Source organism: Pleurodeles waltl, chromosome 3_1 (assembly GCF_031143425.1).
Source record: "Pleurodeles waltl isolate 20211129_DDA chromosome 3_1, aPleWal1.hap1.20221129, whole genome shotgun sequence".
In the NCBI taxonomy this organism is placed as follows: domain Eukaryota; kingdom Metazoa; phylum Chordata; class Amphibia; order Caudata; family Salamandridae; genus Pleurodeles; species Pleurodeles waltl.
In genome coordinates this window covers 645,318,785-645,332,217 of record NC_090440.1, presented here as the reverse complement: position 1 = coordinate 645,332,217, position 13,433 = coordinate 645,318,785, and the positions used below count along the sequence as shown (strand labels likewise).

Here is a 13,433-nt window from a genome sequence, read left to right as displayed (position 1 = left end):
ACTACAAAATGACACAACACCAGTTTAGAAAAATAGGAAATATTTATCTAGACAAAACAAGACCAAAACGACAAAAATCCAACATACACAAGTCAAGTTATGATTTTTTTAAGGTTTAAAATAAAAAGAGTCTTTAGGTAGTTGTAACACCACACTAGCGCTGCTAGCGTGAAAAATGTACCTGGTTTGCGTCAAAAATAACCCCGCACGGGCGGTGTGCGTCGAAAGTAACCCTGCACGGCTGTGTGCGTCGAAAACAACTCGGCACGGCGGTGCGCGTTGAAAAAGCCAGCCACACGACGATCCGAAAGTCCCGCGGCGCAGGGTGCGATCTCTCAGCCTCCGTCAGCGATGCTGCGCGTCGTTTCTCCTGCTCCGGGCGTCGGTTTTTCAGTCGCGTTTCCTGCGGCGTCGTTTCTCAGCTGCGGAACCGGCGTCGCGTCGTTTTCTCAGCCGCGATCGGATTCGCGTCGATCTTTTCTCCGCACGGTGCTCGGTGCGTGTATTTTTGTCCTTAGGCTGCCAGCCTCTCCTTTCAGGGTCCCAGGAACTGGAAGGGCACCACAGAGCAGAGTAGGGGTCTCTCCAGAGACTCCAGGTGCTGGCAGGAAGAAGTCTTTGCTATCCCTGAGACTTCAACAACAGGAGGCAAGCTCTACATCAAGCCCTTGGAGATTTCTTCTTCAAGATGGAAGGCACACAAAGTCCAGTCTTTGCCCTCTTACTCTGGCAGAAGCAGCACTGCAGGAAAGCTCCACAAAGCACAGTCACAGGCAGGGCAGCACTTGTTCCTCAGCGATCAGCTCTTCTCCAGGCAGAGGTTCCTCTTGATTCCAGAAGTGTTTCTGAAGTTTGTAAGTTTGGGTGCCCTTCTTATACCCACTTTAGTCTTTGAAGTCACCTTTCTTCAAAGGGGACTCACACCTTCTTGTGAAATCCTGCCTTGCCCAGGCAAGGCCTCAGACACACACCAGGGGGCTGGAGACAGCATTGTCAGAGGCAGGCACAGTCCTTTCAGATGAGAGTGACCACTCCACCCCTCCCTCCTAGCAGAGATGGCTAATCAGGAAATGCAGATCACACCCCAGCTCCCTTTGTGTCACTGTCTGGTGTGAGGTGAAAAACAACCCAACTGTCAAACTGACCCAGACAGGGAATCCACAAACCAGGCAGAGTCACAGAATGGTTTAAGCAAGAAAATGCTCACTTTCTAAAAGTGGCATTTCCAAACGCACAATCTTAAAATCAACTTTACTAAAAGATGTATTTTTAAATTGTGAGTTCAGGGATCCCAAACTCCACATGTCCATCTACTCTCTAGGGGAATCTACACTTTAATCATATTTAAAGGTAGCCCCCATATTATCCTATGAGAGAGAGACAGACCTTGCAACAGTGAAAACGAAATTGGCAGTATTTCACTGTCAGGACATATAAACCACATTACTATATGTCCTACCTTATCCATACACTGCACCCTGCCCTTGGGGCTACCTAGGGCCTACCTTAGGGGTGCCTTACATGTAAGGAAAGGGAAGGTTTAGGCCTGGCAAGTGGGTACACTTGCCAAGTCGAATTTACAGTGTAAAAATACACATACAGACACTGCAGGGGCAGGTCTGAGACATGATTACAGAGCTACTTATGTGGGTGGCACAACCAGTGCTGCAGGCCCACTAGTAGCATTTGATTTACAGGCCCTGGCACCTCTAGTGCACCTTACTAGGGACTTACTAGTAAATCAAATATGCCAATCATGGATAAACCACTTACATACAATTTAAACAGGAGAGCATATGCACTTTAGCACTGGTTAGCAGTGGTAAAGTGCTCAGAGTTGAAAAGCCAACAGCAACATGTCAGAAAAATATAGGAGGCAGGAGGCAAAAAAGTCTGGGGATGGCCCTGCATAAGCAAAAGTCCAACACAAACCCATGGAGGGTTGATTAGGAGGTTGTTTCTGAAAGACAAACATGGTAGTTTAACGAGGCCAAAGCAAGATGGTACCCGGTCATAAACCTCTTTACCTTCTGTGCAACCTCTTCATTGGCAGGTGCAAAGAAGGCAATGACATCCCCACCAGGCAGGTGAGAATCATGTGAAATGGAGGGCGGTTCTCTGCCATGGGAGCTGACAGCATGACGTCTAATAGCCTGCAGGTTTACCTGCCAGGGTCTAAGTAACCTTCTTTATCAGTTAGCAGAGGAACCAACATGTGCAAGCGTTTTCTCTGTTTGAGTCAGATTTTATGTAATATGTGATTTAACACCATTGATCTCTTCATTAAACACTATACTGGAAGCATTGCAACAAATGAAAAATGGATCGGAAATTTTGTGTATTTCTTTTAGATGGATCTAATCTTTTAGTAACTCCAGTACATGTAGCATGTAAAAGAGCATCTGATGAACAATTTTAATGGCTTTGGCCCATATTTATGGGCTTTTGACGCAGGGCAGCAAGTTCCCTTCATGGGCTGCCCTATATCAAAGGGAAAGGGCAGGAATGTGCCATATCAATTGCACATGGTGCACTCCTGTTCTTTACCACTGTTCTGGCCATAGAGCAAGGGTGTCTGCCTTGTAAGCAGGATTGTTTTTGTGCAGGAATGGGTATCTTTCTGCAAAAAAACAACAGTGGGAGACTTTCTGCATCAAAAACAATGGATGTTTTGTGAGAACACCCACTGCAAACCCCATAGAATGCCTCTCCTGTGCAGAGTAAGGCAACACAGCGATTTGCACTGCCTTGCCTTACTCCAGATCTATGAGGCCATGCAAAGTGGCTTTGTGTGGCCTCATAGATATGAGTTCAAAGTTTGCACCACCGTTGCGTCACCTGGTGGCACAAGATGCTTATAAATATACCCCTTTGTATGTAAGAGAGCAGCAGTCACTACAATGGGACATGGTAAATCATCCACGTTGTCTTTTTATTCCAGATGCTAGAAAGGCACTGTTTTAATTAATGTACTGTTTGTCTTGGAATTGTGTTTAGGACTGGGATTATTAACAACATATTTCCCTCTCTCGTAGCCTGTGCAGGACCTGATGGAAAAACCAGACAGGTGAGCAATATTTAAATAACAATGATATGTATTCAAAAGATGCTTTTCGTACCTAAAATGCAATTGTGCATACCATCCATTTGGGGTCATTGCAGGTGCTTTGGAGGAATCATGAGATGTCTTGTCTGGGGGCACAGCAATACGTGGTGCAGTATTAACATTAACTAATGGTAATTCCCTCTCCTGTTCTGGGCCATTCTAAGTTCTTCAGCTGGAAAGGGGATAATAATGGGGAAATATTTGTTTTGGTGCCTATCTCTACATGTTATTTCCCAATTTTGGCAATCACTTCACCCAGACATTTCACCTGCGTGAAATACCCGTTTGAATGATTTCTGACCTGTGGTATTGCTTTGGGACTGGTCATTTTAATTCAGCTTGTAACTCCTGCAACTGGCCAAATTAGGGTTACGAGCAGTGCTTAATTTGTAAATAAAAACGTCCCAGTGCCCAAACCACTCCTCTTAAACATGCAGCTGCTGCAATAAAATGTGCGAACATGGAATACTGAGGCAGCATAATCCTGAAGGCATCTTGGGCCTCTTCAATCCATTTAAAGCCACTCACTGCCATCTTCAGCTCACTCTTGCATCCTTCTGCTTTCTCCCATTGTGACGCTTTTTCGTTTTTCTCTTCCTCCATCTTTCCCATATGTGTCTTTTGCTCACAGTAAATGCTTGAGGCAGAAAAATGAGTGCCGGCCCTCAAAAATAAGTGCTGGTGCTCCGCACCGGAACCAAGAAGCACAAATTAAGCACCGGTAAACAGGTGACTCTTGTTTGGAGTAGTATTCTGCACACAAGGTATGCTGCAAAAAGGTTTCATTCTTACCTGGAGTCTTTGGTCCCGAACGTCCAACAGATCTTTTGACAACATGATTAGTAAGAGGTTCTCGCTCCAGCATTTGCCTTTTCATCTTGCTTTGGCATGTGATATGAAGCTTTTCATAACTACTAGGTATGCGAAAACAATCTTCATGCACACATGGGCATATACTTTGTTTTCAATATATGATTGGGGGGTTTTACTGCAAGTAGTAGGCCAAACATTACTGCTAAACAAGTCTTTTCATGTGGCTTCTGTATCACCTGTTATACCCGGCATCCTTGGAGTGGTTTCCATCTGACTTTTTGCCTTCAGACCTACTGTTTTGCTGACGTTGTTTCTTCTGACATTAGGACATTGCACACTTTACCACTGCTAACCAGCTCTAAAATGCTTGTGCTCTTTCCCTAAAATATGGTAAAGTCCACTTATCCCCAACTGGCATAATTTTTTACCTTTAAGTCCCTAGAAAAGTGCACTTGTGCCCAGGGCCTGTAAATTAAATGCTGCTAGTGGGTAGGGTACCCCAATCACTCGAAATTCCTTAGTCCATAAAGTGGATATGTAGAATAAATCACTATGGAACTGATCAAATCATACATCCACCAACTTCCACTCACACATTGGGTACCGACAGCTGAGACAGAAGCAAAACAATAGGATGGGTCAAAACAATAAACACATTTTTAACAACTGGTATTCTTTAGCAAAACCTGAAAATACTGAAAAAACAGAAAAGACTCAACAAAAAAGGAATTTTTTTGCTCACAAAATTTAGCGTCAAAATCTAGCCTCTCCATCCGTACTGGGCTGTTTTTTTTAACTTTCCAAAGTTTTAAGATTTTCAAAGGATTTAAGCTGAAATTGCCACACTGGTAGGATTTCCTAATAATGGCTCCTGGGAGAAAGATGCACGGTTTAGCAGAAAGTTTTGAAAGGCTAGATAACTGAAGTAGAGCCCATCAGAATTCCTCAGCCAGTGAGCAGAAATATCAAAGGCCTTTAGGCGGGGTTTGATACATTTTTTGCCTCTGTAGTAAAATACATCACAGTTTTTAGAAATCCTAAACCAGAGCAGGCTAGGTCAATTTACCAACTGGTACAAGGGAATCTGGTGGACTGTAACCCCGCACACCACCTAAGTATTACTTGAGGATGGTGCAGTCCGGGCAATGCCCATTTCTGTGATACTAAAGGAATATCTGTTGTATTAGTCACCTCTGAAGTCGTTCACTATGTATAAATACACAAAAGTGTCCTTCCTTCCTAGGTATTATAAAGCCTTTGTTCAAATTAATGTCCTCACCTAGTGCAAATAATTTGTATAAATACAATAAAAAAAATTTATACGAATGTTGCAGTGAAAGTTAATAATAGTCAAGACATAAAATGAATTTCACAATTGGGGTTGTATTTAAAAAAAACATTGCACTGAGTAATGGATTCAGCCTTTAGTAACCGACCCCTCCCTTCTAGCCCCTAGGCAACATTTCTTAATACCAGAAGTGCCTTTTAGAATTTCTTAATGTGAATTCTAACCCACACACTTTAGCTGAACAACAGTTTTGTTTATTTAGCTTCTGTACTTGAAGAAGGTCACTGTCTGTCTCAGTTATGCTGTTTCTGAGCTCATTAGCTCCAAGGAGCAGTAGCCTTTGCTAGGGATCTGTGCAGCTCAGCTCTCATGAATCCCCCAGGATGTTGAAGATTCCTCGCTGCCAACAGGGGTAGTTTCTTCATTGGAGCATTGGAGCATCGCCCCCCTCACACAACTGCTACAAATCACCACACGTGTTAACTTTAATTTAAAACATAAAAAGATTTTTCTAAATTAATTCAGAAGAATTCAAAAGGGGTGACGCAGTGCAGCCGGAGTTGTGTTGAGCATTGTGCTCAACTTCTGGGCAAGGTATGGCCAAACTGATTGGCAGGCAACAGATATTCCATTGAGTGGGCATGTCTGGTTTGACAGGTTTCTTAGCATGACCAACCAGACATGCACACTTTAGTCCCTCCAAGCCAGCGCTTTTAAGGAGCCAGGGGTACATAGTACAGTTCCCCTGGTCTCCTTTGGAGTGCTGTGTTCACCTGCCCACCAATCCTTATGTTGTTCTCATGCTGTTTACTACTAGAATAGCATGAAAGCGGTTCCCGTGCTCAGAAGGCAGCGCAGGGGTGGGAGCAACCAGAACATGACCAATCACTGTGTGGCTTTATTTTTAAGTCTTTCAGTGATTGGCCATGTTCTGTTCCTTGTGGGGTCGAATCATATGATACACTAACACTTCCAGTAGGAAGCAGTAGATGGATGAGTAATTGTTTCCTGTACCCAGCACCTAGCCTCTACCGCTGCTTCCCATTTGCTCAGTGCTATCTTGATAATGTACATGTATTACAGTAATCAGTTGGTGGTTTACTGCAGGCTTCACCCACACACTGTGTTTTGCTCTCTGGGCAACACAACATTCAGAGAAACACTGCACCAAACACACACAGACCAGACATGTACATGAAAGGGTGGCGTTTGGACATAGTTGCCAAGGTTTCAAATTGCTATGTGTGACATTTTCATGACTTCAGTTTAAGTATGAGTGACATTTCAACGACTATGAGTGACACTTTCTTGCAAACAAAATCAAGCAATGAAGTCCTTGGAAACACATAAATATTTGAAATTACACCCTTTTGAGCAACAAAATATTGATGGAAATATAAAAAAAAGACAACGATAAAAACGAAAAAACAACGCCAATATTTTTCTGAATATGTAGAAGCCTAAGCCTGAACATCAAGCTGACAGAACACTTGTTTCTTCTCTCTGCTCTAAGAGGCCTTACCCCCTTGTTCCTATCCATTATAACTCCCTCCCTATTAATGGTTCAAGGCACACTCTCCAGCAGTGCTTAATTTGTGCTTGTTGTTTCCATTGCGGAGCACCAGCACTTATTCTTTAGGGCCGGCACTTAAGTTTCTGCCTCAAGAATTTACTGCGAATAAAAGAGACATATGATAAAGACGGAGGAAGAGAAAAACGAAAAAGCTACACAATGGGAGAAAGCAGAAAGCTGCAAGAGTGAGCAGAAGAGGCAGGGAGCGGCTTTAAATGGATTGAAGAGGCCCAGAATGGTTTCAGGATTACGCTGCCTTAGTATTCCGTGTTTGCACATTTAATTATGGCAACCGCATGTTTAAGAGGAAGGCTTTGAGCACCAGCACGTTTTTATTGACAAATTAAGCACTGTTCTCCAGTCTTCTCACATTACGCTTTTGCCACTGCTGCTTTCAGGGTTCAAGGATTGAGCACTGTTGGAAAATGGGTTATTGGTAAGGGAAGGTAAGTAGCTACACTTAGCAATAGGCCACTAACCTCCACTTAGGTCCAGTTAGGTCTCAGTAAATTAAACCCAGCTCGACCCTTGGTAGCTTGACAGCGAGCGACAAGGCTTAACTTAGGAGAAAGAGTTTAAAGCATTCAACTATCACAAAACAGTAATTAAATAAAATGCAGAAAACAGTTTAAAACTCCAAAACCAATTTATAAATCGGATGAGGGGAACCTGAGATATGAATTTTTAAAGAATTATTGTTTTCTAGCGCCTAGAAACAAAAAGAAACAAAAAAGAAACGATCTGGTCATCTGGTCGTACCTCGACAAGGGAACAGTCAAAGTTTAAGGCCGACCACGATGGAGCCCGGCTCGGCTACAGCTCGCGGGAGGCCTCGGTCAAAAGTTTACCTTCGCACTTAGTCGTTTTTCTGAAGATTTTCTTCAGTTGGACGAACCTGCCAGTCCAATCTGACCTCATGGAACTCTTCTCCGGATAGGCGTCGCACAGCCCTCAGTGGAGATCTTTACCTTCGGACTAAGACGTTTTTTTGAGGTGAAAATACTTCGACCGGGGTAAATCTGGATCTTGATCCGACGTCCTTGGACCCCTCCTCTGATACGCTGGCTGGGAGGTCCCGTTCAACTTTCTATGTTCGGACTTAGGCTCTTTTTTGGAGATTTTCTTCACCGGGACGAACCTGCAAATTAGGCCGGGTCGCAGTTGAGGCAAGCCGGCTAGAGTTGCTGCGGCGGGTCGGTCCCTCTATGGAGCTTTTTTTCAAAAGTTCTCCAAACTCCTCCAAACTTCTGGATCTTCTCCCAGATGTTCCTTTAAGGTTCTTTTGGGGTCCACAGCTCACCCCAAGGTTCCAGAAGCTCTGAGATGATCCTTGGGGGTGTGGACTACAACTCCCAGAATACACCTGGCGCAAACTCCTTTTTGGCCACTGGACAGTGGTCAGCTGGTTCATTTCTTCAGGAGTTGGTGCAGGGGACTCTGGTTAGCACTTTTTCACCTGTAGCAAACAGGGAGTCCCTCCTTGCACCAGTTGAAGCTAGGCAAAGTCCTTCCTGTGGTGAAGCCCAAGTGTGCAGCTGGTGCAGTCCTTCAGAGTGCAGGTTCCAGGTGCAGGCCAGGGGTCCAGAAGGGCACTCCTTCTTTTCCTTTGGTTCCTCCTTTTTGAAATCTGATGGGGATCTGGTAGGGAACTGAGGTGTGGCTTCAGGTCTGCCAGTTTTATCCTTGCTCCTGGGTGAAAAACAGGGGGGTCCTGGTTCTCCAATCAGGGGCAGGGTCCTTCCCCCTGTGATGACCACTTCCCAGGAAGTGTGGCAAAAATCAATGCCAGGAGGCAACATTCCTCAAAAATCCATCATGGCTGAAAGTGATTTTTTGAGGTTGCATCTGACTGAGCCCACCCACTGGTGTGGCTAAAAATCATAAACACACCCCTCTCCTGCCCTCTCCTAATCTAATTAAGGGGGCACTTAGTTGTCTGGGGGTGCAGGATGTGGGGGTGTTGCTGCTTTGCTCCAAATGTCCTTCTCTGCCCTTGAAGACCAGTTTGGCAGCCCTCCCCTTCCTGCCTCACCATCTGCTGGGGGGAGATCCCCTCCCACAGGCACATCTCTTTCTGTGAAGCCAGGCCACTTCACACCTCATCAAGGCAGCCAGGCCAGGCTGCCAGAGGCTGGTCAATCAGAGCACAGCTGCAAAAACAAAGCAGGGCTGAAATTGGTAACTTTTCAGGTAAAGTTTAAAACTCTTTACCTGAACAAGTTATATTAAATCCCACACTGGAAGTTGTGGGATTTATTATAACAATTAATTTGATACCAAACTCTTCGTATCTGTCACTTAAGGGGACCTTTAAAATCAAAATAAAGTCTCCCCATTCTAGCCTATGAAGGCCATTCACTACAATGAGGGAAAAACGGATTTGGCTGTTTTTACCTCACCAGGGCTTAAAAAAATATTTTTATAAGGTCCCTGCTTATAGTTACATGGCACCCAGCCCTAGAGGCATATAGGGCACACATTAAGGGTGACTTATATGTAAAAATAAGGTAATTTAAGACTTTGGAACTACTTTTAATTCTAAAGTCGAATTTGCATATAACTTTAGTTTAAAAGCAGCCAGCAAGGCAGGCCTGCCTTTAAAATGACACTGGGCACCTGTGGGTGCAATACCTATGCTGTGGTCCCTAAACCTACATTCCCTACCATATACTAGGGACTTATAGGTAGGTTGACTTAGCCAATTATAATTAGCCTAATTTGCATATTGATTTTACACAGAGCACAGGCCCTGGGACTGGTTAGCAGTACCCAGGGCACCATCAGAGACAGGAAAACACCAGCAAAAAGTGGAAAATGGGGGCAAAAAGTTAGGGGGCCTCTGCAATCAGCCCTGTTCTCTCGCAAGCACTATACAAAAAGCACCAGTGCACCCAAAGAGAATATTTTTTTTCTGATGTTTAATTTGAGTTTCACCACTTGACCGGAACAAAAACATGTATTTGGTTAGGACAATCAATTATTGCAGGACGTTCTGTGGACCTAGAGCTTCTTTGAGAAAGAGTAAACCCAGAAGTTTAAGTGAGAGGCAGAATACTGGATGTGATCTGTTAATGTTTTTAATCAGCAGGATTAAGTGTGCTTAACTGAGCTAGATTAGGTCAGATTCACACAGTTTAGGCTGAAGAGATCCACATAACTCTGATTTGTTGCTCCTGTTGAGCTACATTTATATGCAGTAGCGGCTCCCTGCACAGTGAAGGGGCGGGGTGGCGCACGACCGGGGGGGGGGGGGAGAGAGACAATAAAATAATCATAAAAATTAAATTAAATAAAAAAATCTTACTTGACTCCCGAGTCCCCACCACATCTCTGGTCTTCAGGCTGCACTGCAGGCACAGACTCCCTTCCTGCCCTCTGGCCGATCCTAACGCTACTCTTGTGCTGCTGGCCCTGAGTTGGTGCTCCTAGGCGGACTGGGAGTATGTGCCTGCTCTCTCCAACCTGGCAACACATTGCTGAGTTGGAGAGAGCTCAGTGGTCATTCTGAGATGGCCGGCCAAACAGACATGCTCACTGAGGGGAGTGCTCACCACTCCCCCTTCATGCTCGTCATACCCATGGCCCCGCCCCTTTAAAAATAAAACAATAATAAACATTGTTTATTATTGTTTTATTTTTAATGTTTTGCTGCTGCTGGCGGGGGCGATGCTCCTCTACTATAGCGGAGGAGCTGCCAATGTTTATATGATCCCGCTCGACTAATTACCTGCAGCCTGTGGTCTACGTATGTAGACAAGGCTCAGATTTGGTTGATCTTTATGATGAGTTTACTATTGCCCTTGCCAAATTAAATCAGTTGACAAACATCTTTTGCTGGAGGTGTGGGTGCAGATTATACCCTTGCCATTTGAAATTAAGCTGTATATCTGAAAGAGAAAACTAGTTGCAGATTCCTTATCTTGGAATTCTCCCCAGGCATCAGACTGGATTCAGAAACTTTTCTTTAGCAGTACCTCTGCGCGTCGGTAGAGGGGGGTCGAGCGACTCTGAAGCAACATCATCCCAGACATGATGTTGGCGAAGTACATATAGTCCCTCCCCGACGCGCCAACGTCAGTTTCGTCTTTTCTATGCAGCAACATGGAACTGGAGTTGAAGTAGACCTCTGGGCCTTTTTCACCCTGTTTTTAAGGGTATTTTTCCGTAATTTTACTTTTGTAGTGTATATGCCTTCAGGTTCTAAGCCTGTCCTGTGATCGACAAATGTTGGTCATGCACCCACATTCGGTGTGTTTGTGGTGTCTAGGCACTCACCTTGACGCTGAAGATTGAGACACCTGTTATCAGCTGAAGCCCAAGTCCTCACAGGAGCGTCGGATAAAGCTCCTGGTGGCATGGGTGGAAAAGTTTTCTAGGAGGCTTCAAAGTCCAACTTCTTCCTCTCGATCTAGGGAGCACTCTCGAAGTCATTCAAGTACCGCTCCAACGACGTTCCCTGGTCCATCGGCATCCTCAAGTAAGTGTTCCTGGGTGGTCATGCCCTTCGACATCACTGCCACAGAACACCTCTCCTTAAGTGGAGTTTGCGCTGGAGTCAACCCCATCTCTTCCACATTATCCGGGTGCCAGGGTGACTCTGACCAAAATGCGGAACTACTACTGGTCCCTGCATGCTATTTTTGGGTCTTCCCCGCCCTCTGGAGCACCTTCAGGCCCTAAGCAGGTGGCGAGTGCTCTGATGGGGTCTCCACCGGTAGCTTCGTCCTCAGTGCCTGTTCAGCCTGTCAACTTCGACTCTGGAGTCGGATCGACGCTGATGCATGGCCTCTTGCAGCCACCATCGTCCGTGCCTGATCCTGTGATACCAACATTTTCCACGGTGCCTGTGGCTCACTCGACTTCACTCAACGCCCTTTCTCCGGAGTCAGATGCCACCACCTCTGAGGAGCTTTCTCCCTTGATCGACATCGACGCCAGGAGTGGCTCCATTAGATTTTGATGTTCTTACAGGGCTTGGCTGTCTTTATTTTCCTTCAGAGGTTCCTACACATCCTCAGCCTCCTTTTTCAGGCCCCCTTTCATTTTCTCAATCGGATTGGGTGCTTGACTTAGCCAATGCGAATAGTCTTGATTCCTTGCCAGCGTCCAGCCTACTCTCGTCCCCTGGTTTAGCGATTGAGGCAAGTTCTGCATTCGCAGACATGTTGAGGTGGGTGGCTGATATGTTGCTCCATTACTGGATTTACATCCTGATCAGACTTCTACTGAACCAATCCTTCTGTATTGTGAGGCTCTTTATGACATCCTTTTGGCTGTTTGGAGCCAGCCTGTTCTGGTCCCCCTGTGGAGCGTACTATCTCCCACAGACACCGGCCTGCACAGGAAGATCAGTTATGCCTTCGCTGCCACCAACCACTCAGAGTTTTGTGGTCCAAACTGCTTTGGCTGCATATGATGTGATGCAGATCCCTCCTGCCCCCCACAGCAGGAAGCCAGACAGCTGGATGCTGCTGTCTGGAGGATATCCGCCTCCTCTAGCGGTGCCTTATTTTCCACTAACACCTCCTGTGTGCTGGCTCATTTCTCCCATGTTCTGTAGGATTTGGTGGAGCGTTTGTTACCACCTCCATCTGAGGAGCTCAAACTGCCCTTGATACGGGATGGTCAGCAGGCGGCCAAACTCACGATTCGCTTTGGTATGGATGCCACTGATTTCATTGGTCAGCTTATGGCTGTGTCGCTTGCAATAAGATGAAGGGCTTGGCTAAGACATTCACATTTTTCGGCTTCCATAAGGGATTCTTTGCTTGACATGCCATTTGATGGCAAATCTCTTTTTGGAGCACACCCAGATTCAGCAGAGGCGTTAGAGCTTTTCATAGTAAGGACTAATGTTACGTCCACCTCTGAGCCCAATCACCTACACAGTTGCATGCTGTTTTGGGTTACCGAGGTCCGTACAGGTGTGTTTCTATGCATGCACATGTTTCTTACAGTTGACGTAGACATCTGGATTTTTGTTTAGCTCCAGAGTGTACTCCTGCTTTTGGCAGAAGCATTGTTCTTACAATTTAGCTGCCTTATGTAGTTGACTTTTCCACTTGCAATTGTGCTGCTGCGCACCGTTTAAGTCTGCAGTCATATAGCCACATAGAGCAGGAGCTCTACTTCTGGGGCATGGTCATAAGCCCTTCTTATCATTTGACCTTCCAAAACTGTGGCTCAACTTCATATATCTTGGTCTTTTCATACCACATATGGTGGTTATCGTTTTTGTTGTACTTTCAGACCAAGTCTGCCGCACCTTAATTTTACCTTTAGGCGGGTCGCCTACAATCTGTTTCTGTGGAGATTGGGTTAAACTATTGCTCTTTTGAATATTTAGATGAAAGCTATTTGTTAAATTTTCCTCCTTCTTGTTCCTAGTTGGGATATTTACTTGTACTCCTACAGGAGCATTTCCTAAATTCTTTAAGGATTGCTGTCCATCAGCGCTGCATTTCCATCCTTCTTCTACAGGAGGTCTTTTCTCCCATGTTTTCTACGGGATTTGTAATAGACATTGTCAATGTTTTTTCTTTAGGATTTACTGTTCTGTTCGCATTTATCCACCTGCAGAACCACATGGTGGCCTTTGAAGGTTCTAATTTTACCTTCCTCCTGTTTTGGTGGGTGACTGTTGTCACATACCT

At 45.1% G+C, this 13,433-nt stretch overlaps 1 protein-coding gene across 1 annotated transcript in view; it reads left to right on the top strand.

Moving 5' to 3' along the window:
- The window catches only part of LOC138284408 (intestinal mucin-like protein), a 362,338-nt gene that overhangs the window by 127,438 nt on the left and 221,467 nt on the right, over positions 1 to 13,433 (top strand). The window contains exon 5 of the mRNA XM_069223145.1: positions 3,036 to 3,067. Within this exon, the coding sequence (XP_069079246.1) occupies positions 3,036 to 3,067 (32 nt within the window). The remainder of the gene's footprint in view (positions 1 to 3,035; positions 3,068 to 13,433) is intronic.